The sequence below is a fragment of the Lonchura striata genome, chromosome 3, assembly GCF_050655825.1.
Source record: "Lonchura striata isolate lonStrDom1 chromosome 3, ASM5065582v1, whole genome shotgun sequence".
Taxonomy (NCBI): domain Eukaryota; kingdom Metazoa; phylum Chordata; class Aves; order Passeriformes; family Estrildidae; genus Lonchura; species Lonchura striata.
Genome location: NC_140705.1, coordinates 36,199,009 through 36,224,872, shown reverse-complemented (window position 1 = coordinate 36,224,872; position 25,864 = coordinate 36,199,009). Strand labels below are relative to the sequence as shown.

At 39.9% G+C, this 25,864-nt stretch overlaps 2 protein-coding genes across 9 annotated transcripts in view; one reads left to right on the top strand and one right to left on the bottom strand.

The window, feature by feature from the left end:
- The window catches only part of LOC110478758 (gamma-aminobutyric acid receptor subunit rho-1), a 30,500-nt gene extending 25,252 nt beyond the window's left edge, over positions 1-5,248 (top strand). For both annotated transcript variants that reach the window (XM_021545607.3, XM_085576445.1), the window contains exons 9-10: positions 1,047-1,243; positions 2,075-5,248. In XM_021545607.3, coding sequence (XP_021401282.1) covers positions 1,047-1,243; positions 2,075-2,362 — 485 coding nt within the window. In that variant the 3' untranslated portion in view covers positions 2,363-5,248. The remainder of the gene's footprint in view (positions 1-1,046; positions 1,244-2,074) is intronic.
- A 2,683-nt stretch (positions 5,249-7,931) lies between these two features.
- PM20D2 (peptidase M20 domain containing 2) lies at positions 7,932-24,971 on the bottom strand. 7 transcript variants are annotated; one of them, XR_014954233.1, is made up of 8 exons: positions 24,447-24,931; positions 24,227-24,375; positions 20,514-20,656; positions 17,354-17,508; positions 14,862-14,997; positions 13,020-13,336; positions 10,589-10,696; positions 7,932-10,057 (listed from the first exon to the last, which is right to left on the bottom strand). XR_014954233.1 is itself a non-coding variant. In XM_021545621.3 (7 exons), exons 1-7 carry the CDS (start codon positions 24,876-24,878, stop codon positions 9,855-9,857), a joined length of 1,326 nt encoding a protein of 441 aa, XP_021401296.1. In that variant the 5' UTR covers positions 24,879-24,971; the 3' UTR covers positions 7,932-9,854. The 7 variants fall into 7 exon arrangements, 2 of the variants coding, with proteins under 2 accessions (XP_021401296.1, XP_077638434.1); XR_014954236.1 differs by having other exon boundaries at positions 13,020-13,155; positions 24,447-24,922; XR_014954234.1 differs by having other exon boundaries at positions 10,024-10,057; positions 11,047-13,336.
- Between the last annotated feature and the right edge of the window lie 893 nt (positions 24,972-25,864).

Below are 25,864 nucleotides of genomic sequence, written 5' to 3'. Positions count from 1 at the left end.
CCTCAGGATTTTATTTATTCTTAAAATCATATTCCTCAGTGGAGAGAATATAGAGAGACAAAATAGAGATGGCAATAGAGAACTTTTCAAGTCTGAATTTAGAAACAGCATCCATTGCCTCCAGACATCATTAAAGGAAGCATAAGGGTATGGGCCATGGCTTTTCAGAAGATGTAGACACTGCCTTAGCAGTATTTTTAACACCTAGATACTCCTGTGAATTCAGTCCTTTGTGCTTATACACATAGTTTCAGCTTCCAAAGTGATCACTAATGTGACATAATTAGCCCCTGAAATGAGAGGGCCATGGAGAGGCTGTCTCAGAGCCAGGGTAATGCAAACTACAGGGGTTCCTGCCCTTGCTCTTGTGCTCATTGTGTTTGCCCAGGGTGTAATGTACGACAGCACTGCCTTGTGAAGCACCATTATTCCCTGCTTTTGCTCCAGTGAAGGCACAGACCAAGTGTGAGAGTCAGCTGGGAACTTCTGTGACTTATCATGAAGCAGGACTTCCCAGGAGAAGTCCAGCATACAGAAAACACAGGGGAAACAAATAAAAGCAGGAGCTTCACTTGTGTCCATGCAGTTGAACTAGAAGTTGACATACTCAGAATCATAGAGTCATAGAATATCTTGAGTTGGAAGGGACCCATAGGGTCAATGAGTTCAAATCCATGTACTTGTACCCCTCCAGGGACTGTCCTGAGCCTAGAATGGGGTGCAGCCAGCACAGGGTCAACGTGCTGCTGCCTGGCCATGGGATGGGGAGGATGGTGGTGTGGTGAGGAGCCAGACTAGCAACACCTTGAGACTCTAACTGGAGCTGTGCTCACCAAATAGACAAGAAAACAGGACAAGATAGATTTGTCCAATTATAAAACAGGGCTGCCTGGACGCTCTTCAGGTAGTGAAATTCATTACCCAAAAGTGAAAAAACATATTGCACGGTAAATTCAGATGTCAGGAAATTGTAACAGCTGCTGTATTTGTGATGAAGAGTCTGGTTTGAAAGCATCTTATGGTCTCGTCTGCTGGTGTATTCCCAGGGATAACCACTGTGCTGACCATGTCCACGATCATCACTGGGGTGAACGCCTCCATGCCTCGTGTTTCCTACATCAAAGCAGTGGACATTTACCTGTGGGTCAGTTTTGTGTTTGTCTTCCTCTCGGTGTTGGAATACGCAGCTGTGAATTACCTGACAACGGTGCAAGAGAGGAAGGAGAGGAAACTGCGGGACAAGGTGAGGTTTTCTGTCTCCAGTGTCATTTTATTGCCCCTGGAAAAAAGTGTGGCAAAAGTCTGGAAATGTTCAAAGCTTTGCAACCGCAGCTCTCAGCTGCCTGAGGAAAATGCAATGTCTGCAAAAAGACAACAGCAGTGAGTCATTGCGGGTTATAAAGATTTCCCACACACAAATCATGCCCAAGCTCACTCCTCTTTCTTTGGAGTCTGCGTGGGCTAACTTAGGTATAGTCCTCTATTGCCTGTATAGATGGGATGGGTCTTAGGATTTTGCCTTTAAATATTTTCTTTATACTGTAGATTAAAACCTGTGGATAAAATCAGTTGGATTCTGTGGTCTGGGTTTCAGATGATGTGACAGATAACCCCCACTTTTTTCTATGCACAGTCTAAACTAAACAGTGGTCCCAGTTTTCCCATGCTCCCCTTGTTACATTAAATTTTAACTAAAATTTCAGCCTAAGGGGTTTTCTCTCCAAATGGGGCAGGATTAATTTCTTCTTGTGGCTTCCCTCTGTCTTCCTCTGATTTTCTCAGCTACAAGGCACAGGTCCAACCTTTATTTGCACCCTGGTACCTGTGCCTAAACCAAAAGTGCTTTTCCACAGACAGCCCTGCTCTCTCCCTGATTGTACCTGTGCCTGGCAGACATGGAAGTGGAGATGCAAAAAGCTCCTGCTCAGCTCCACCATTTCATTCTCCATTTTGCATCCCAGCAGCCTGAATCCCCCAAGCCATTCCCCACCTCTATGGGATGGAAGGAGGAAAGGGATGTCTGTGAGTGTGTGGACACAGCTCAAACCCTTGCTGCCCTTGTCTGTGCCCACAGCCTGCCTGTGCATGCAGCCTACCTCAGCCCCGGCCCATGATGGTGGATGGCAGCTACAACGACGGGGACGTGAACGAGCTGGGACACTTCATGTCTGAGGATGGGGACAAACAGGACAGGATGATGGTGCAGCTGGCACTGGGCTCAGAGAGGGGCTCGGCCAGGAGGAAAAACCAGAGATATGTCAGCATGCGCATTGACACCCATGCCATCGACAAGTATTCCAGGATAATATTCCCTGGGGCATACATTCTATTTAATTTGATATACTGGTCCATTTTTTCATAAAGATTTGTAACTTCTGTAGTCACAGAGCATTGTGACCTGAAATGAAAGTACAGTCTTATAGGCTAAGAGAAAGAAAATAGAGAATTGTTTTATTTGGAAGGAAGATTGATTTTTTTCCAGGATTTAATTTTTTTTTTTATTATAGGCAACTCACCTGTGGAATAAATAATTGTGGAAGTTTCACATGTCAGCAAAATATAGGATATACAATCTAAAATTTTATACTTATTTAAAGATGTGCTATGTTCCTTCTTGTGCCTCACAGGCCACTGTAAACTATTTTAACAAGTGACTATAATTGCCAGTTGCTTATATATGGTGCATCCTCCATGTTGTGCCCCCAAATTCCTAATTCTCTGAGTACCTGAGTGCATGCATCTCTCAGCTTGGCAGACTGACCACATTCAATACCAATAGATACAAGAATATGCAAATACTTGCATGTTTGCAGGACAAAGTCAGAAAGGTAATTACAAACACAAAATATCCAGTACTGGAAAATGCTTTGGCAAGGTTATTGATGGCTACAACTTTCACAGCTTAATACATGACTCATCAGCAGTACTGCACTGGCAGGTCCATGTAGCAATACTTTCAGACTTGTGCTTTGTCTTAACAGTATTTAAAACACGGAAGTATTTCCAAACTGTCTCGACTAAGATTTTTAAAATACTAATTGCAATGTACATTTAACAAGGAATGAACAAAAGCTAGGCTTCCTGTAATGCTAACCAAATCCTCTGGGAAACACAGAGCTCTCCTTGGATCTTATTATTTGGGTCACTGGTAGCTTTGCTTTTGAGTTTCCTGGGAATGGGTTTCTCTGCAAAATGGTCCAGTGAAGACAATCTGTTGTCTATGAAAAAAACCCAAACTACTTCAGGAGAAGCCTCTTTCCTCTGATATAGTCTGGGCATTCCCAGCCTATATAAGCCTGAAAACCTGTTGCAGCCTGCAATGCCAGCAGTAGTTGTACTCACTTTCAGGAAAATCCAGGTTCATTTGTTTGTAGTAGAAGCATAACTAGAAAGGTGCTCAACAGCTGACAAAGCAGTAGTAAGGACTTTACAAGAGATACCATGCCAAAACCTTTGGAATTAAGTAAGAAAACAGCTTCCACCATAAGACAGCAGCTCCACTGCAGACACAGGTACAGCTGACAGAATCTGCTTTCATCCTGCAGCCCACCATGCTCTCAGAGAAGGCTCAGCACCTTCCAAGGCAGAGCAAGGGGATACAGCTGGAGCTGAGAGCAGTTGGCACTGACTTAAGTCCCAACTCTTCAACACAGTGTCTGCAGAGCAGCCAGTCAGTGTGAATACACTCCATATGGAAAAGGCAGAATCTGTAATGCAGAAATCATAAAATAGTTCAGAAAACCAAGAATCAGTTGAATGGAATCAGGGGCCTTTACAACACCAGCAGGACCAAAGGTGTCTCAGAATTTTGATGATTCAATTTTTCTGCTGCTACATGCTTTGTGTGTTCACAAAGCTACCTGAGGGTCTGCATTTACAGGACTTCAAACACACACACGCTTTTGCACACATTGCAGAATTTATTACTGCCTGCACAGCAGATACTCTTGTGTTTTATAGGTGGAGCTGCTCTGAGAATCAGACCAAAGCAGTTGTGACTCCAAAAGGAGAGTGAATCTTCTTACATGACACCTGCCCTGGCCTGCCTGTTCTGTCACTCTACCATCAAGTGTGTGACACAGTCATTGCAGTTGTTTGAACACTGCTGGTTGTTTTTATTTCCTATGTAAATAAATGTTGCAGAAACACACTCAGCATTTCTTACAACTGCTGAAATTGTGACCTGAAAAACTCCCTACACTCATCTCTCACAGTCTACATTCCACAGGTAAGGCAGTAAAATCACAAAAGCTAAACATCATTGAAAAATACACCCACCCATAAGATAGTTCTACTACTTATTTCTAGAGATTTTTTTTACATGCACATGTACAATCATACCTTGTTTTATCAAGTCCCCTTCATTGAATATTATTCTCCTGTAAGTTTTTACAAGAGATTAAAAAAATGCCTTTTTTTTTTAAACCTGTAAACATTTCTGTCAAATGAAAGAAGGGTCACTCTGGCAAAAGCAGATAAAAGGTGGACTACCAGGTTTGCCCACCCTACCTTATTCTTTATTCCTTTTTCTGATGACAACTTTCCCCACAAATAGATTTCTTGGGCAAACTTGCAGAGGAATGTATTAGATTCTCAGTATTGCAAGAACCCATTTATTTCTAGAATTTAAGAATAGCACAAACAGGAGTGCCAGATTTTATAGTAAGCTCTTCAGCTCCATAAGAAGCTTAATGTTCTGTAGTTTTCTGCAGTACGGTACATTCCTTTATAGACTCATTAATCTCATACTACATACATTATTTGGCATCTGATCAGTATATTAAAGGACATTTTGAAAATACAAATGGGAGATGGACTTTTGAATTACCTGGCTTTCAGTCAGAACCTAGTTTCCAACTTCACATGTGATTTTTCAAAATTTCCCTTCCAGCACAACTCCCTAAACTGATTCCCCAACCTCAGTGTTTTGATTTACACTATTAATTTACTTGTGTTTTATTTGAGAAACTCTAGTGCCTTTTCAGTCTTATATAAATGTGTATATACATGTATTCTATAACTACAGGATATGTCATATACAATCAGTGTTTGCTATCAGCAACTGTACTCATTAAATATATTTACAGATGTACTTTTTTGGCTTTTAACCTTTCACTGTATAGGTTTTGTATCCAATCATTAACACTCTGCTCCTTTCCACTTCTACAATAAATCAAAGAGGTTTGTTTGCTTTTGTTTATTTCTGGAAACACTGGAAATCACAATAAAACTTCACATTTGTACAGCATCATGTGTTTTCTACCTTCAAAAGCATGATCTCTGTGCATTTATACATGGAGAGCTCACAACCTGATCCAGATGAATACCAAATGCATCCTTAAATCTGGTTATGCTGGTAGGGCTGAAGAGTCCCAGAGTTTCACAAGCAGGGCTCTGATAAGAAACCTGCATGCAAACTCCAGATCACCATGATGATGATGTTCAGCTTTCCATTTCACACAGTAACTGTGTGCGTTACCGTCCTCGCTCTCCTTGCTTTGGGTGATACTCTGCAATTTCTTTGAGATTAACCCAAAGCCCAGCCAGGAACAAAGTTATGTACAGAAGGCAGGTTTGTGTGCATTGTGGATAGACACAGGTTCTGCCTGTGAGCACTTCCAGCTTTGGAGGCTGAAGCCTTTGGTAGTCGTTAAGGATGATGGTAATTACTGATAGGGTGAAGCAGAAAGAAGGCAAACTTCAGTCTGCAACTGAGAAGCTATGGATACCACATCCATGGGAGTGATCAAGACCAGGCTGGAGTAGGAAAAGAAATGGTATGATGCTAGGAGTAGTGAGAAGGCATGAAGAACTAGATGGTCTTTTAATCTCCCTTCCAACCCAAACCATTCTGTGATTCTCTGAAACTCTAATGCTATTATAACAATAGCCAGTGAATAACAATGGGCACAGCACTTCAAAGTTTCAGAGGAAAAAAGCCCCACTTTAATTGTTACAGCCTATTTCTATACAGCTTTCAAATGCATCATGTTTAATTCTAATTGGTTAGTAATTTTCTTGCCACTCAATTAATTGGTTAGAAGGTGCTTGTGTATGGTAAGACTCTCTCTTTACACAGGTGTTTACATATTCAAGATTCTGATGGGACAGACCTTTTATTTCTCACAGATGCAACCCGTTTTTCTTACAAGGTTTGATTGTTATGCAAATTGATTTTCATTCCTAGAATTCTTTCTCATGGGAACTTAACAGGCTAGCTGTTAATTCAGCTGAGCAAGGCCTGATTTTATAAAGCCTTTCTTTTATAAGGTTTTACGTGTACGCAACATAAACAAGAGCACTATATTCTTACACGATCCTCAGCCATGTGGACTTCATTAGGACTGAAGTATTGGGTTTCTCACTTTATTTTTAAATAAGGACTAATATTACATGCAGTTGTAGCTCAAGAAAAGTCTTCAGTGAGTTTGTCAGATACTTCTGGCTTCCATTAGTGCCTAGAGGAATCTAAACCAGCAGCAATCTTATCCAACTTCAGTGTAGTATAGTTTGAGTATGAGCACTTATGCAGGATGCACTTTTGCTCCCTAGTAAGCACAAAATGTGGGTGGCAGCAGCAGTCAATGAAACAGTCTGATGGACAAAGGCTCTGTGGAGGGCTGCTGAGGACAAGAAAATTGCAAACCTCACAGGTAAAAAGGAAATAACGTAGACTGACCTTTTCTTTGTTATTTCAAAATTATTTATTCTGAAACATTTTGCTCTAAATAAAAGTCTCTTTTCAGGAAAGCTGTTAGCAAGTTACGAGATCACTCCATGAATGCTAGAGAGACTTCAACAGCAAATGTGTCATGACTCTTCCTCATAGGAACATAGTCCTTCTCCTTGTGACTGCAATGGGAGCAGGTACAGAGCACTCACAGTAGGGGGAAGCAATTACAGAAATAAGATTCACAACATAAAACTGCATCCCAATTATAGTTTGAACAAAGACTGCTGGGCTCTTCTACACCAGGAACACTGCAGGTTGCAAGTTCTCTCCTTTAAGTCTTTTCATAAAAATAAACCCATTTCATGTTTTATTTTTTGTTTTGCTTTAAACAAGTGCTTTTTGTTTTGCTTTAAACCAAATGTATCTTTTACTCAGGTTCTGAGACAAATACTAAATAAGGAAATACAGTGGTTTGATATGCTGGCAGAGGCTTTAAGTTCTTCACAACATCTGGACATCATCACCGCATTCTTTCACAGCTGTCTTTTGCCATCAGCAGCTCAGAATAATTTCAGTCATTACAGTCCATTACCCACACATTTTGATTCATTACTACTATTCCTGACAAATATTCCAATATTCTTACATTACAAACAGCTTGGGGATGACTGCAGTTAAAAAGCATGCTGGATATTTTCATATATGCGTGAATTGTAAGTGTAAATGACTGAAAATTAAAGTTTTATTCCCATGCAAAATAAAACTCTCCCATACATAGTATCACTGTGATAGTAAAATTGCAAGGTTAAATCCCAAACTGCTTTAGTTCTGGACCTCAAGAATGAACATTCTGAGACAAACTGGAATTAGCTCACATGGGGAGTTGAGAACAGAGGCTGAACGAGGATTCAAGGATTTGGCAAATGAAGCCAAGATCACCTGACCTAGTGCTGGTGATAATCCCACTTCAAGCTGGAGCCTAGACCAGCTTTAGCCTAACAGAGATCCTTCAGTGATCACTCACAAGCTCACATTCTGACTTATTCTATCAATTCCAGCATGTTTTAACAGTTAAAACAGCCATAAGATTATAAAGACTAACATTAAATACTGTATTTGAAAAGCATTAACTTTCACAAACACAGATCAAAATGGAAAGCTTAAACTACCCTCAATCTTTCATGATCATAACAAACTAGGGGAAAAAAATCAGAATCATGCAGCAACCCAATATTAATCAAAGGACAAGAAGATTCAATCACAGTTAAATTCCTTTATTAATATCAACTCATCTTTAATCAGTACTTCAATTCCATTTTAATTCCAGCAATGATTATAACAAAAGGAAGACAAACTTTTAGTTCAGAGAAGTTTAATTAACTGATTTTGGATATGATGCAGCCAAGGTATCTGGACAAAAAGAACTGAGAAGGCTTTAATGCATATCAGCTTTCAGGAAAAACAAAAACACAGCATATGCTATCTATGTGGGATCCAAACACTCCATCTTAAAAACCACAAAGCAATGAGTTAAGCAGTTCTTGCAGGAGGAAATAGAAAGTCACGTGTGCTAAAGAAATCAGTGCACTAGCCTTTAACCCAGTAGATCTTAATGAATGGCAGTTGTGTCCAAGAACTGGCAAGGCAGACTGTAAATTAAAAGTTAAGGATAAAGTTCCTCTGACAAACCTTAGAACAAATTTTGTTGGATTTAGTATTCAACTTAGTATCCTCGACACATTTATAGCTCAGAGTCCCACCTTCATCTATTTCACATATCCATCTGTGAAAACCATTTGCTAATGAAAGCAAGGATACTGCCTTAAAGTGAATATAAAATTAATATAGAAATCATTAAATTGAAGTGAATATAGAAATCAATAAACTATAAATGCTGAACAGAATCTTAGAGTTTACCATTTAGAGACTGTTAAAAAAGAAAGACAGTAACTGAAAGACAGTTATTCTGACTTCCTGCAGAAATACAGCTTGCCTGCTTTCCTTTCTGAAGCTTACAGTAATACCTGTGCTTAGGAAAACATTTATCAGTAAGTTGCTTTCTCAATCCATCTGTCCACTCACTTCTTTTCTATGTACTCATGAGATCCTTTAATTAGTGAATTAAAAGACATCCTAACATGTCTGGGCACATTAAACATCACCTTGATAAAACTGCAGTATCAGTGTCCCTGGAAAGCAAAATAACAAAGATTAAATGGACTAATCACACAACACACAGAAAGGACAACTGGCAAGACTTAACAGATCTGCTGCTTAGGATGTGGGAACAAACAGGCTAAAAAAGCCAACGGTCCTCACTGCAAGCTCCTCAGAGCTTACTAGAGGGATTTGAACACAACCATTTATTGCTTCATGGCACCACACTTGTAGCTTTGTGACAAAGATTTCCACTGGTTTAGCAAAATTTATATACCTCCTTCAGTTAAGCTAATGAACACCTTGCGTAAATACCTGTATTGCCTCAGAGCAGAATTTTTCCTGCAGTAGTTTAAATGTGTTGATTTAATCAAATAAACATTTATCTGCAGTCTGATTTGTGATCCATGACTTCTCTACACCACCTCCAAAATTTATTAAGAGGAAAATCAATGTGCTTCAGGACAATCAAGCTTTACAGACTACATTCCAGTCTTCTTCCATTGCTAGAAGGTACTATTATCAAAACCAAGTATATTTCCAAACATAGCCCCTTCTCTCCAGTGAAACCAGCTCATTTTTTAAGTCTCCATCTTGTCCCAAGAAAAGTGACTGACCAGAAATTCCATAAAAGCTTCACAGATCAGATTCAGCATATGATCACTAAATGAAAAGTGCTTATTTTAGAACAGCAAAATGCCATACTTCCTCTAGAAGGAATATTAATATAGCACTACATAGAAAATCACTGACAAGGGATCTAAACACTATAATTTATTCAACATTGCAAATTAAAAAGAACATATTTGAGATCTCTGTATGAAAATAATCACCACAGCAAACACAAACATTACAGCTAGATGAAATCTCACATTTTTTGAAAGCAATTATACTATTTACTTCTCTTAAAGTCCAAATTAAATAAAATCATAATTTCTTCAGCTATGTATTTATCCAGCCCCTACTGGGATTTAAATACAGCATCTCCATTAAGTTAATGCTACTGAGAATACTTTCATCAAGTTTAGTGTGATGCACATGCTCCTTCAGCAACACCAGATTCTTTTTCAGGTCCTACTGGATTTGCTTGTTCTTCTTCTTTCAGCTTCACTTCTCTAAAATCTTCTCTGACTTCTTCTAACAGACCTGGCTTGAAAATGACATCCAGTGCTGTCATTGCCAAAGCTTTAGCTGTGCGCAAGGTGTAGAACTGAGCAGTCTGTGACCCTGCAGAAAAAAAAGTAAGAGGAATTTCAGGTTAGATTACCAATACTAAACCACTTACTCCATAAGGGATATTCTATAAAGTAAGATTATAAATTTCAGCTGCAAGAAGATTTTCTTAAATATCTGCTTGCATATTTTCCCATGCCTCAAAACATTTTTTTCGTTTGCAAGTACTTAATTTTCTGCTACTGATATAAACAACTGAGAACAGGAGAGTTGAATGTTCACATTATGCTCTTTAGAAAATGTGGAGTTTTATAAGCTAGCACTGTTATTTTCAAAAGTACTGTATTTTAGGAGTAAAAATTACTTTTATCTTTCGGCTCATGTTTAGAAATTCTTCTGAATATGTTGTTACAGATAATCCTTCCAATTCCAATTTCTTTTGTCTAGATGATATTATCTTTTAGTATGAGGAGTGGCTATCCTACCCATATACATATAACCTCAAACACAAACCAAGAAATTCTACATTTGTCAGCTTTTTCTGCAACTCTACTATCAATGTCAACTGTTTTCACTTTCACTCACCTGCAGCTTCTGTGTACTGCTCAGTATGATTCAATGCATCAGAGCCAATATAGAAATAAGGATGAATCCCAGGGACCACAAATGTAACATTTCCAAAGTCTGTGGAACCTAGAAGCAGCAGAGATTTTCTTAACAAAAAGCTTTGGGCAGTTTTGAATGCTGTAAGCAAATGCATTATAGATATGCAGCCTATATCTAAAATGGAGTATCCTTTGCCCCAAACACTAAAATCAGAACATTTCTAATGAGACATTATCCATACAAACATTTCCTGTCACCAAGGTGTTTTCCCTAACTATCCATCTTTAGATGTTGCTCTCCAGTGGACTTCTGATCAATGATCAGTTACTGGACTGCAAGGAAGATGTATCAGCATGTTCCTATACCTTTTACTACTAATTTTTATCAAGCATCTCCTAATATTAATCTGTTAATTCAGAAACAGGAAAACAGCAAACCTTGGGAGTTTCAGGCATTTCAGATATTTCACTGTTAAGAGTCCTTCAAAACTAGGCCAAGCAATTCCTGCTTCTCAGCAATACAAAAATATTCAGCATTCTGTAGGGGACTAAAGTAGAAATTTATCTTTAAACAAAACCAAATTGAGAGTAACTGTTTTTAGCCCCATGTGTTTTGATTATCATTGATTATTGAGTTATGGAAATCCCAACAGCACAAGCACCCTTGGAATAAATTCAGAATTAAACTCCAGACAAAATGCTAGGGCTTTGTAGAAAAACACCAGATAGCAATGCTGCAGATTTTAATGATGATTCTTTCTTGCCTATCACTTTCAGTATGTTATCAAGCACCTATCTCACAGCCTTATCTACTGAATTATATCATCCCAAAGTAGAAGATTCTTCATGGTAAATCATCCAAAAGTCTACAACTACATCCCAAGTGTTTGGGTTTTTTTTCTTGCTTTCCCAAACAAGCAATCCACTCATTACTTGTTAAAATGACATTTTGAAGCTGAAGAAATCAACATACCAGTTATTGTGAAATCCAGAGGAAGCATTGTTTTTTACCAGGGGAAAATAGGGATGACCCACTAAGATCTCAATTAACTTTTTTGGAGCCAGAGACTCAAGAATTTGTTTCTTTAGCAATGGTGTATAAAACTTAATTTTAACACATCAGGTAATCTCTATATTGTGATACTTTATGAAGAGGAGATATTGCTAGTGCCTCTTCAATTAAATGATTGAAGAATACAGATCTTACTTGGAAGCCTATAGTTACTGAAAGTGAGTCCACAGAGCCTACATTATGAGGACAAGAGTTTGCTATTTACTCTGCTTACAGGTAAGGGAAACAGCAACACTTGTTCAAAAACATCTCTTCCCATAAATTCAGGATGCATTTGAAGAAAATCCAACTCTTGGCACAGCAATAAGTTATTTTAATTTCCAGTAGTTCAGACTACCGATTCATTCTTTGGTCAATCTGGACAGACAAACCAGAAGTTCTGCACACTCCAGAATAAACCAGGAGCTCTACACATGCCTTACTAAGTCCCAGTACACAAACTGCTGCAATGACTGGGCTGCCCTTTTCCCTGCTCTCACTTAGCAAATGAAACATTAGAAATTTCTCTGCATCACAGCTCTCAGTCATGTCATTTCTCCTAAATTTATATCCATATTCAATATACTACCAGTTGACGTGTTATTTTTGCTGAGTAGAAGACACTTAAATTGGGTATTTTCTAGTAATATGGAGAGGCAAAATCCAGGCAGCTTTTAATAAAAATGTGACAGCTAAATCTTCCCCTCTATCAGACAAAATATCACATCCTTTATAGGAATAACATAGTGGTATGTTTAGAACATCAGAAATTGTATGTTTGCTAGACACACACACATTGGAAAACATAAGTAATTGCAGTTATCAATGTGATATACATAATCCTGCACTATCTTCAACAGAAAGATATGGGAGTTCCAGCTTCTCAAAAATATATCCTGAAACCTCTTCAAGTCACTGCACATTTAATGGAGTCAGTATTGCCACAAACATGAACAGAGAGGAAAACACAAAAGATTCCAGGAAACATTTATATACAGTCCCAAGCTTCAAAAGAGGATTTTTCAAATATACTAGATCTTCTTAAGATCTTTATCAGTTTCGTGCACAGGAAGCCAACAAACCCCATGAATACTACATTTTGACTAGATTAAGTTATCACAGGCATGGGTGCCTCAACTAAGATGTGTTTAACTAAGCCATCTGTTTTAGGAGGTTATGTATATTCTGTAGTAAAGCTACCCTACCAACAGTAGAAGGAGAAACAGGTCCTGGCACCTGGTCCAAGCTAGCTCAGTCTCACATTATGTCACATCCCCCTGGCTGTGTGCCCAGTGAGCAGAGCCTGTGATTTGGGGTACTCAGGGGAGCCTTGGTGACGCTTATCTGCCTAAAGCGATACCTGGGAGCAGAGCGACACTAATACCCACGCAGAGGTGGCAGCGAGTGCGCTCAGCTCTTAACGACTGTTCTGCTGCACAGACATGGAGAAGCAACTGAGCTATCTTCCTTCCCTTTCAACAGAAGAAACTGACATCCTAAAAGAAAACATTGAAAACCACATGAAAACTAAACAGAAATAGAGGTCTTGAAAAAGATGACACAAAATACTCAACTCCCCCCAGAAAAGGGTAGCATACAAAGTTCCACTCCCATGGTTCTGGAGACTGTGCTTTGTTATCTCTCCTGAATTCCCACTGCAAAAATTCAGAAGAGAAGCTGTGGAAAGAAAAGTAAAACCCTACTGCAGTATGAGATAAAGCAATTGCTCAAGCACATTTTGACATCTGACACCCAATTCAAGGACAGAACACCCAAACAGGGAGTTTTGGTTTAAGCAAGTTAATGGTTAACATTGAACATATCATATAACTTACATATGAAAGCCCTATTGCAGCTGGGTGTCTCTGAAAAGTTCACTTCAAGACCTCTGAACAAAAGCAAAATCACTGATATTCATGATCATCCTCACTACAATGGTTTGGAGGAACCAACTAGCAGAGCTCCAGAAAGTTGCACTACAGTAAACATTTTAAGGTTCCTCAGCCCCCTTCTTTGCTAAACAAGCAAAGCAGTAAATCTTATTTGTATTGCACTGAAGAAAGTAGTAAGAAATCTGCCTTAAGTCATAATTTGTTTTTAAACACAAGACAATGAAACACCGTGTTAATTTGGAAGGGAAGTAAGAAACAGAAAAAATCCCATCACCATTAGATACCAAGAATATCATTAGATACAATGTCTTCCCTGCCAAAAAAAGAAGTTTGGAGGGCTGCTCCTAGACACCAAATTTGTCCAAACTCCAAAGATAATCTGAATTTAATATAGAGAAGAGAAGTACCACAATCAAACTAATTAAAATAACTTTTTACTAAGAACAGTATCTTCCTTCTAAGAGAAAAACCTTTAGCATGAATGGAGTAAAAATGTTCATAAATACAGTTAAGATCAGTAGTGAAGCCTAAAAGTACGAGCAGAAGTTGACACTTGAACAGAGCTCCTGTGGGAAGATTCTGAAAAAAAAAGTGTTAAGGATAACAAGAAACCCACCTAAGTATTCAAGAATTGCCATTTCTGTTATAGCTCAGAGACCAAAAAAGTTAAATAGTTTGAGACAGTCAAGAGCCAAAAGTGAACACCTACTTGAAGAGCACCCTTTGGAAAACTAATCTGTTGAACTCATGAGTTAAAATTAGAAGCATGTAATTACTTGTTAATGAAAAGATTAAATTAGAGTTAGTGAGATACTTAAACTTCAAGTTATAAATCTCTTCAAAACTTCCGTCTAAAATGATTGTTAGATTCTAGTAGACTTGTTTATATGTAACCTTGGAAATTATTATTAAACAAGGTTCCTAAAAACAAAGTCTCATCTCCATTTACAGCAAACCAGGATTCTATATTTTAAAAGCCATAGAATGAGAAACAATTTATTACACATCCTCATGTTCTCAGAAAGACTGCTCTTAGCTTTCCAGCCCTTCCCCCAACCAAACTGTTTATTACTTGAAATATTTTCAGAACTATTACAAGCTGTTTACTGCTTTTCTTACCTGTTCTTAGCTTCTATAGAAATACAGAAACACAGGCCAGAGATATAAACCTTCTACAGAGCTTTAGCTTTGTAATTTGGCTTTTTCTTCGGACCAAACTGTGTTTAACTTAGTTCTAATTTGTTATTTTATACACCTGAAGCTCAATCAACCTAAACTTAAGACACAATTAAAAATGAAGCTGGAGTTACCTGACAAACCATTCAAGATAGCATCTTCTGATATAAAATCTATTCCAAGCTTCTTCCCATTCTCCTTGTAAATTTTCTGCAGGCTCTTATTTGGAAGCACATTGTAGTAATCATTTTCACCACCTTTTATTTCCACCTAGACAAAAACCCCAAATTATTGTGAGTTTTTCTCCAGTGCAAGCCAGTTCAATGTAAAAAATCTGAGGGCCAAAAAAAACCCCTACAAATCCAGACTTCAAACCCAAGGCAAAACAGACATAAGTGCTAAGTTTCTTTCAAAAATACAACATTCTGCCAAATATTACCCTCCATCAAAACACAGCTGGTGTTCTGTTCAGTTTGAACTAGACAGCCAAATTCCAGAAGAAAGGATTTCAAAATTTTTGCCAATAATAGGAAACAAATATTTCCTGTAACAGTGTCTAATGATTTCACCTGCAGGTACTACTAAAGTACATAGAAATAAACATAGGCTTTTACCAAACTGTATGTTACCTTTTCTTAGAATGCTTCCAATAACTACAGCCCCATTCATGAAATGGCTTCATACAGGTAAGAAATTTGAAAACAAATGGAAAAAATTATCAATGTCAAATTTGAAGAGGTCTTAACTTCCATTTTGCATAAAGTGCACTTTCTGAAACTCTTTTCTAGATACAGTAGGAAAAAAACTTCTAATGTCTCAAAAAAAAAAAGTGACATGCTAACATTCACATACCCCATATCTATTTGTTTTGATGATCACATACATTCTTTTTACAGCTGAATTAGTCTTGCAATATGCTTGCAATTAATAGAGCAAGTAGAACCATCTATCTTAGCAACACAAAAAAGGTAATCATATTGCTTGAACCAGCTTAGATGAGACACACTTCCATTTACTAAAAGCAAAAGAAATGAGAATGCTAATTGAAAAATTACTCAGTTGCTACATGAGCCTGATGTTTAACGGGGCAAAGGACCTAATGACCAAGAATATGGGAAAAAAACAGACAGAAGACCCAATACCTGTTTTGCTTGTTTCTACAGGTGAGGTTTGCCATCAAGCCTCCCAGGTCTCTGAGCCTAGCAGCACTATCTGTAGGATAGAAGCATCACCCACAGCAAAATAAAAAGAAATTACAGGACACTTAAAGAAATTTAATGTACATGGGATCAGGCAAGATGCATCCAAGGATGCAGAGTAAGAGAAGCAGAAATGCGGTCTGGAGCTATTATTTTTTTAAGTGTCACTGAAACAGAGGGATGTTCCAGCTCACTGAACAACAGCTAAAGGTCACATCCTCTTGAAGGGCCAAGAGGAGGTCCTTGAAAACTACACACTCCTCAGACCATCCTAGCCTCAAGTTCCCAGAGGGATTGCAGAGCAAATAAATCCTCCTAGAACTCATGTCCAGGCTCACAAATCACACGGTGATTGTGAACATCCAGCATACAAGATGGAACTAATTTAAGAGCAGATAGTGCGTGACCAAGTCTAGTTTTCCATGACAACATGTCTGGCTCAGATGACACAAGACATGCAAGCTCCAAGTGTTTTATAATCAGTGGCACAAAACACCACATTGCTGCATGTTACTTGTAGCACTCATCTGCAGCTGAGAGTGGTGCCATTAGTGCTTTAGTATTTTTATTACTGATGTAGACAATCCCTGTGAGACCACATCTGGTGCTGTGTTTGTTTAGTTTCTCCTCAAATCAAGACTGGAGCTAAGCCAGGGGAAGGCCACCAAGATGACTGGGTGTAGAACACTACGTACAAAGACAGGCTGAAAGAACTTGATCTGCTGAGCCTTCACAGAACAGAAGGTTAGCAGGGCATCTTACTGCTGTCTAGTTACCAGATGGGAAGGGTACTGGGAAGGCAGAACCAGACGTCTCAGATATCAACGTGATGCAACAAGAAGCAACAAAGGAAATTCCCATTGGATACAACAGAATCACAAAGGGTTGATGTGGGAAACTACCTACGGAGGTCATCTTGTCCAGTTCCCCTGTTCAATCAGGGTCACCTAGAGTGGTTTCCCAGAGCCATACTGAGGCAGCTTTTGAGTATCTCCAAAGATGGAAACACTGCAATCTCTGCAGGAAACCTATGTCAGTGCTCAAGTCATTGCAGCATAAACATTAAGAAAACCCCTGCTCACCATGAGGTGTGTAGAGCACTTTTTGAGACAGGTGGTAGAATTTCATCCTTGGAAATACTCAAAAGTTCGCACAGCACTCGGCAGCCTGCTCTAATTGGTCCTGCTCTGAACAGAGAAATAGACCAGATGACCTCCAGAGGTCTCTCCCAACACAGATTCCTCTAGGATTCTGTGGCATTCTATTTATAAACTAAAGCCTCCTTTCAGGACACAAAGCAACAGAACAGCAAAAAGGGTAACCGTAATTTAGATTTACTTCAGCTAAACACTATGCAGACAAAGTAACTATGGATTTCCTGTTCTGGTCTGTGCAAAAGAAACACATGACAATTAATATATTCTTACCCTGCATCCTGTGGCCACGGCTGCAGATTTGAAGCAGTTTTCAACCTTCTCCGTCAGAACAGAAAGCTCTTTCCTTGAAGGAGCACGCAAATAAAACTCTAGTTCAGTGTAAGAAGGAATGATGTTAGGTTTCACACCACCATTTTTTATTACACCTGCAGAAGGGGAAAAGTTGTGTTGTCAGTATTAAATGCAATTGATGCAATTTAAACTTCAGCCCTGTCATGAAATTCCTGGGTCAAGAAATATAAACATATAAACAAAAACAACAAACCATCAGCTGAGCATGAAACACAAAGAATGTAAAAAATGCAGTATGTGGACGAAGTTTCTTCATTGTGTCAGATTACGTGGTACATGTCTTTAAGCACAATTTCACAGCATTCTTTGGTTAGACATCTGTTTTACATCCTAGTGTCAAGCCAAACTAGCATTTCTAATTAATCCCCTAAAATTCAATGCATTGGAGTCATAAACCAATCAGTCTGCCAACAAGAAAAAAAATTGCTATATGGGGTAACTTGGATTCCAACTTTTAAATGTTTCCTCAATTAGAATGCTTCCAACTTATTTTGTGAGCTTGAAGAAAAACTGAATCAGTTTCTCAGCAATACCAGAATAATGTAAGTATTGCAGTGCACAGAAAGTTCATTTAGATTGCTCATCTTATTACTTCTTCAGAAATACTGGAACGTATAATACATGTAACTTTAGTCACAAGTGCGGTTTGAGTTGGAAGTGCTACCTTGAGGAAATGTGTGACTACATCTTTTACCATTACGGCATCAAAGGCATTTCCATAAAATACAGTAATATTTAGATATTTCAACAAGAACACATCATAGATCCCAGTTCCACATTAGATGTCACTGCACTAACAGCTAGTTGCTTCCAAGAGGGTGCTTCCCTGGCCTTCTACCCTCAATTTCTTTTACGTGGAATTAGATTTGTTTTCTGTAGAACCTGAGAAACTTCTACCTTAAATGAAAATATTGCACAAGTTACTGATGTGTGTCACTGAGGCCTGAAGAGACAGCACTAATTTGTTTTAAATAGACAACAAAACATTTCTTTTGGTGCAGAAAATCCATTAAGATGATGAACTTCACCCCCTTCAGTATCAAGTACAATCAAAATAAAAAACAGTCTTGAATTAATCCAGTATCAGTATTTGTCCATAACAATAGGAACAGCTCAGATGAGAGGGACAGATATCACAGGAAAGGAAGTAGTAAGTATTAATGCAAATTTGCATGACACATACCCATAACAAGCTTTCTCAGAACAAGTAGCTTCATGAGTAAACAGTTTTCACCTGTCTTGTCCAGCACAATTGTAAATAGAACTGGAGAGAGTCTGAATAGGTCTACAGTTACATTTCAATACAACTGCAATATGGACTGGACAGCAGACCTGAATTACAAGTAGGCTGCCTACACACTATTAGTAGCACCCAATTTCCCCTTCTGGATGGAAACTTTTTTTTGCAACCTGTTTAATACAACTTCTTGAGCAGGAAAAAAAAAATCTATGTTCTTGTTTTTAAGGGGGCAACATATAGTCAACTCATAAGCAGAGAAGAAATGTAACATCAAAATCTCAGATTAATTCAAGACAACAGTATTTCAGTACGTGAAACATTGGTTAGAAATTCTAGACTTCAAGCAATGGAAATTATTTCAGTTTTTGTAAGTGGTGCAACACTACTATTTTTAGGATCACTTAATTCAGCCACTGATTATAGAGAAAGTCTACAACATGAGATCTCCTACATAATGTTGTAAAGAAAGCATTCCTAAAATTCAATCTCACTCTGGCTGCTTGTCCTTTCCCAGAAGTAATTTAAATATTTCCACTTTGAAAAATCAGGTCTATGACAGCAGCTATGTCAACAGAACAGTTTTGCTGCTGTTCAGGATGCGTAACCTCTAGAAGGCTTGTTTAGGTACTTAGATTTTTTGCCAGCATTATCTGTGTTAACCTTTAGAAACTACAAAGAAAGCTGTATTTAGGGGTTTAGGCTTAGATTCAACAGAAGACTTAGGCATCTTCAGCTTTAAACCTGCAACACATGGGGTGCAGACACCAACTCTTAATTATGTGCCTTGTTTTCTACAGAGAAATAGGATAGAGAGGCTGTGCCTGCTGTCTGAAATTGATGTGAGCATGCTGCACAGCAGAACTGCAAATAGCTTCATCTATAGTCAAAAGGATTAGGACTCCACCCAGATAACCTGGAGAGAAATGCACACTTGTATTATATACAGCATAAACAGCCAAGACACATAACGATCAGCTCAGAACATCTGGAAGGATTTTTAGCTCATAACAAATATTCCAAATAAACAGCTCTACATTCAAAAGTCCTGTAGAATTGGTAAAGTTTCTTAATTTGAACTTGGAAAAAGTTGTCTTGGGTGCAATAAGGAACCCTGAGTTTATAGCTATAGGGCAGCTTCACCTCACTTTTTGAACCTTTCTCACTTTATAGGTAGAAATGTATGATGTTGAAAGAGAACAAATCAAGCGTAATGGTTAGCATGTCTTACTGCAAAATGGCCTTTTTAATTCAAAACCTACTAGATATTAAATATTAGAATACAGTGAACATCTAGTTGATTGGGCTACTAACCAGGGATATGATCTTCTATCATCACTTGTTTTTTGTACTTCACCAAACAAATTTCATTCCAGACCACTAGACCCTTCCAATAAATGCTATCTAATTAATAGAATGTCTACTCAAAAAGTGATGCCATAAGTAATACTTCACTTTTGGAATCATTTAATCTTACACTTTTGCAAACCCACGTATACTAAGGAGTTCAAGTCCATGTACCAAAATAAACCTTCCATTGTTTTTCTTTTGCTTTTTCTGAACTGCAACTTCGAGACTTAAAATTGGTCTAGCCTTTACCTCGGAGTCCCCTTTCAAATCTGACCTCTCAACCTATTTTGAGCGGTTATTTCTGGATGCTGACATGATTGTAAAAATTGCAGACACACCATTTAAATGAAATGGTGCTGTTTCATAATATTTGAAGTGACTATACTAATTTAGTGCTTTAGTGCCATACTTTGGAATGCGTGATATTCTATGTTAGTACTTCAGCAGCCTAAACTCTAACTTGCTGGACATTAGGTTTAAGAAAGATCTCACCATGAACTCTCCAGGTCGGTTTCATCTGCTGTCTTAAAACAGACAGATTGTTGTACGCAAGAACAGCAGCATCTAATGCATTAACTCCTTCCCAAGGATAAGCAGCAGCATGAGAAGCTTTTCCATAGTATTTCACAGTCACACTAGGAAATAAAAGGCATTGCTTATTTGTTTCTCATTCACTGAAAAATAAAAAACCTTTGAAATTAAAAACTTCCTTTTGTTCCCACAAATTTATGTTATTTAAATTTTGTGCAGCATAACACCAAACAATTTACCTGGCACTAGACTGTTGCATAGATAAACTATCTTTGAGTGCAAAAAAACACTGAAAGATTTCTAGAAAGCCAGCAGAATGTAATGATACCAAGAGCCAGTCAGGCAAGGGAGTTACTGGTAACATCTTTATATAGCCTTTTCCTGAAGAGTACACATTTCATATATTAAATTTCTCCACCACCTTTTATATACTGCCTAACTCTTCTGAGACTTAAAGTTAAAAACACTTTTCTCAGAGGATAACAAACCCTGTTCTGATTCAAAACTGGAAGTTGAGTGTCCTAATTCTTGCCAAATAAAATGTGGACAGTATGTAGGATAGCAAAAGCATGTAAGATCACATATAACCCATGTCTAAATAAAAAAAGTCAAGTTTTACGAGTATGGAAAAGCACAGCCTATTCTAAAATACATATTAGTATGCTACAGCAAGGATGTTCTCTCCTGGCACCCTTCAAAAAATGTGGTAGAAAGGCTTGCAACTAGGAAGAAATCTAATGCAAAGGCTATCCTCCAACTTCAAAAAGTCATAAAATACTGCACAATACCTTGAATATTAACATATTAAGTAAAAATTAATTATTTGCTTCATCTGACGGCCATTAATATTAGCCTTACAAAATAACTTAGTATTTTGACTATATGAGAACTGTTCACAAAAGAGGAAAAAATTAAACCTCCATTTACATATAAGGTCTATTTATAAAATACACAAAACAATCTGTACTCCATACCCATTCCTTTATAGAAAAAACTCAATGTTCAAGCATTCCTCCTATCCCAAGACACACAACCTGTCTCTTATCCAGCCATGACCAGCCTAACTTGCTTGTCCCTCTGTGTTGCACAAATGCCAACTTAACCAGCTATCCTGAAGTGACCTCTTGTGCTCAGAACCATGTCACAGCTGCAAGTTAACACCAGCACTTAAATTCTGGATGTCAGAGGGACACAATGCAGCGCACTGTTGCAACAGGAAACATCTCTTACTACTGCTGCAATCCAAATTAAGCTTTCATTTTTCAATCCCCACTAATCTTCCAAGACAATTACAGAATCCATTCTCTAAACTAGAAATTTTATTTAAAATTTATTATCATTAAGAAGTGTAAGAAACTTGCCCATTAATATCCCAAGTATTAGACTGCAACCCCTCAAATCAACTCACAAAGATCCCTGGACATTCTCAAAAAAATAGAAAGAAGTCAAAGTACAGCAAAAAGTCATGCTTCAGTATTCTCTTCCACAAGGAACATGTGTTTCTTATTTCAAAAAGTTCCTTCAGCATTCCTTTTCTTGTACTTCTTTTGCTACACAAATGTCACAGACACTCAGAAAAACCCAACAGATTTTGCAGAGTAATAACACCCTAAGCCAGTTTAAGAATACCAGCAGAAGAATGTGGATCCTGTTTGTCCAACAATATATAGGCTGATTAAGTGAAGGGTAAGTGAATAAGCATCAGCAAACTTTGGCATGTAATCACCAGCTATCCCAATATGCTAATCTTACTTCAGGCACAAGCCAGCTTTCAGAATTGCAGACACAGAAATACTAGCAACTTAGTGATCACCAGTCCTTAAACTCCCTGCAAACAACCAAAGACCAATTAAAATTAGAAAAACTGTCTTTCTACCTTTGAAACCTCATAATTACATAAAATATGACAAACTCAGTATTTCAAGCTTTTGGAAGTAGTAAGTTGTTTCATTCAGCACTCCAATTCCATGCCTCCTCCATGTTCAAAGGTTTAAAGGCTACCTAGGACTTACATCCTAATGCAGATCTTGACCTACGAGAAGAGATTTCCAAATCTTACCGTATCAAAAGGTTACTGCAAGCAGAAAGACAAAACTATAATTGAAAACTGCATCTACATCTTGAAGATTATAAATATAGTCTTAAGGCAAAGAAATGGCAAGTTGAGCTAAGTCTTGAAGGAGGGCACAACAACCAGTTAAGACTTTTTAGAAAGACAAGGAAGGAATATAGCAGAGAACTGGTGAAGTGATGAAGATTAACCCTGCCTGTTTTACCATGTAACTTGGCAATTACAGAATCAAATTATCAAAGCACGGAAACAGCCCTGGTAATAGCAAAACAGTCAGTAAAATCAAGCATATCAGAGCTGGGCAGTAGCACAACCAATCTGAAAACAGTTCCCAGTATGTGTCATAAATGACAGGAAAATAACTTTTAAAAATAAATTCAGAATTTAGTCTGAGACAGTCAAATGTAATACCTGTAAAAACTGTTGCACTGGAGGGACTTTACTAGTGGAGTCTCTGGAAGGTAAGACCCTCTGACATCAGGAATCATATAAAACATGTGACATAACACGTAGGAACAAAACCTGCTGGTAGACTACTGCTTGGACACTGTGGCAACAGATGTTTACAACACCAAAGAAAGAACAGCATGGCCTTGAAGACTGGCAGAGCAAGAAAACAATGAAGCTCCCAAGCACTTTTTAAAAATCATGTACGTAAAGATCAAGCATTTGCCTAAGAGTTGATTGATTGAAAATGACTGAAGAGGAAGTCTCAAACATGCTAGCTGTCTCCAAAATTATAAGGAAACACCATGGTACATGCAGCAGCTGAGTAAGATCTACGGCAATTGCACCTCATGTACTGTGTACAATTCTGGGGATGCACATCCAGCAAAGTGTACTTTAAGATAAGTCAAGTGACTCAAAGCACAAGTGAGCCAGTGCTATCTCTGAACATCAGGGCTAATCAGAAGACAACAAGGCATAATTTTCAAAGAGTTAGAGGGCTGGCAGAAAATGCAGCAGTGTGAGGGTAGGACTGTTGTCCATCCTTACACTGCGGGCAAATATGAAGGAAAGACAAGTACTACTTTGGATCAAAATCAAAAAGTTGATATGAAAGTTAATACATACAACATGGCCATGACTAAATTTAGTGTGGAAGTTACTACAGATCCAAACTTCAGTCAAGCTTAGCTAGCCAGTTCTTTTCAAAAGGAGGAAGGCAAACCTTAAACACCCTCCAAACTGATTAAAAATACATAGAGGACCACATGACTGGCATCCAGGAAAGCACTGAATGATGACCCTTAAGACCCTGCAGCTGTATCTTTAAATTCTACTTTAACACATGGCATAATTACATGAATGTTTAAAAGAAACGCCTGGAAACATCGGAACAAAAGATGGATTTCTGGGATACATGAAAGATTATCTCAGATCAGGCAGGGATTTGAGCACTAGGCTGAACACAGCACTTTTGAAGAACGGCTCAGAGTGCCGTTCCCTAACACTAACCTGGCTCCTTAGCTGATTGCAAATACCTTTGTCTGAAGGGCACCTGCAAGGCTCCGGGTTCAGCCACTGCTAAAACAGGTCCCCTTCTGAGGAAGGGGACAAAAGTAAACAAACCACCTCTTCCCACCGGAACCCACCCACTCACTCATGCTCGGCCACGTCGGGCAGGTAAGCAGCGTTTTCTTGCGAGGGGTGCGCCATGAAAACCACATCCAGGCCATCGAACGCTCCAGCTTTGATGAGGTCTATTTTGCCTCCTCCCTGCTCCTCGGCGGGCGTCCCCAGCACGGTGATCTGCAGCACAAAGGCACAGAGTCAGGGGCTGCCCGGGAGCGCTCACCACCGCTGCCCGGGCGGGCTCCCACCTGCACGGCCACGGGCTCCGCCAGGCTCTCCAGGGCGGCCTTCAGCGCCAGCGCGGCGGCGGCTCCCACCTCGGCGATGAGGTTGTGGCCGCAGGCGTGCCCGAGCCCGGGCAGCGCGTCGTACTCGCAGAGGAAGGCGAGGCGGAGCGGGTCCTGCGGGGCCGCCGTGCCCCAGTCGGCGCGGAAAGCTGTGCCCAGCTTGTAGCGCGGCTGCACGGCCCAGGCGGCGCCGGGCAGGTCCCCGCCGGAGAAGAAGCGGGTCAGGGCGTCGTGCGCCTGGTGCTCCGCGTACGCCAGCTCGGGACGGCTCCAGATGTCGCGGCTCAGCGCGCCCAGCCGCGCGGCGCTCAGATCCACGCTCTCGCACGCCCGCTGCTTTAGCGCCTCCAGCGCGGCGGCGGGGCCGCTCTCCGGCGGCTCCTGCGGCTGCATGAGGCCTCGGGAGCGCCGGCCCGGTCCCGAGCTGAACCCGCCGCCCGCACCTGCCCTCCGGCGCGACACCTGCGCTGTTCCTCCTTTTATCCCCTCTCTTCGCCGCGGGCCACGCTGGGAAATGTAGTTCGTAGTCACGGCCTGGCCTACAGGCGGCGGCCAGCCGGAACTCCCCGTCCCAGCGTGCCTGGCGCGGCCCCGGCCGGCCGGCCGAGGCTCGGGGCCCGCCCGCGGCCCCTGGGCTGCGCTGCCGGGCGGCGCTCGCCGGCTCCCCGCCCGCGGGATCGTGGGGGAAATCGGAAGGGTAAAGGCAGGAAACTCACGGGTTGAAGTAAGACAGTACCGTAGGGAAAGCAAAGCCGCGCACACAGGCAAAGCGAGGAATGAATTCACTGCTTCCCATGGGCAGGCGGGTGTTCAGCCATCCCCAGGAGAGCAGGGCCCCATCACACCCAGCAGGGACTCGGGAAGACACCATCACTGCAAACGTCCTCCCCTTCCTCCTTCTTCCCCTGCCTTATATAGCGAGCATGGTGTTCCATGGTCTGGAATGTCCCTTTGGTCACTTGGGGTCACTGTCCGGGCTGTGTCTCCTCCCAAGCTCCCCCAGCTTCCCCACCAGCCTGGCAGCACAGAAATCAGAAAAGGCCTTGGTTCTGTGTAAGTCCCGCTCAGCATAACAAAACCCTCTCTATATTATCAACCCTGTGTTCAGAACAAATCCAAAACACAGTCCCATGTCAGCCATTGTGAAGAAAATTAACTTCACACCAGCCAAAAACAGCGTAAAATGTTAGAAAAATAAATTACTTATTGGAATAATTGCCTTGTTAAACTTTATGGCTTGGTGTGCTTCAGTGATCTCAGACCTTGTGGGGAGAGGGTGGTGTTAAAAAAGCTTGGGAAGAAGGATGGCCTCCTGATTATGGGTAAAAAGAATCCAGAATTTACAGACCACAAGGACATTTGGCACAGCTCCCATGATA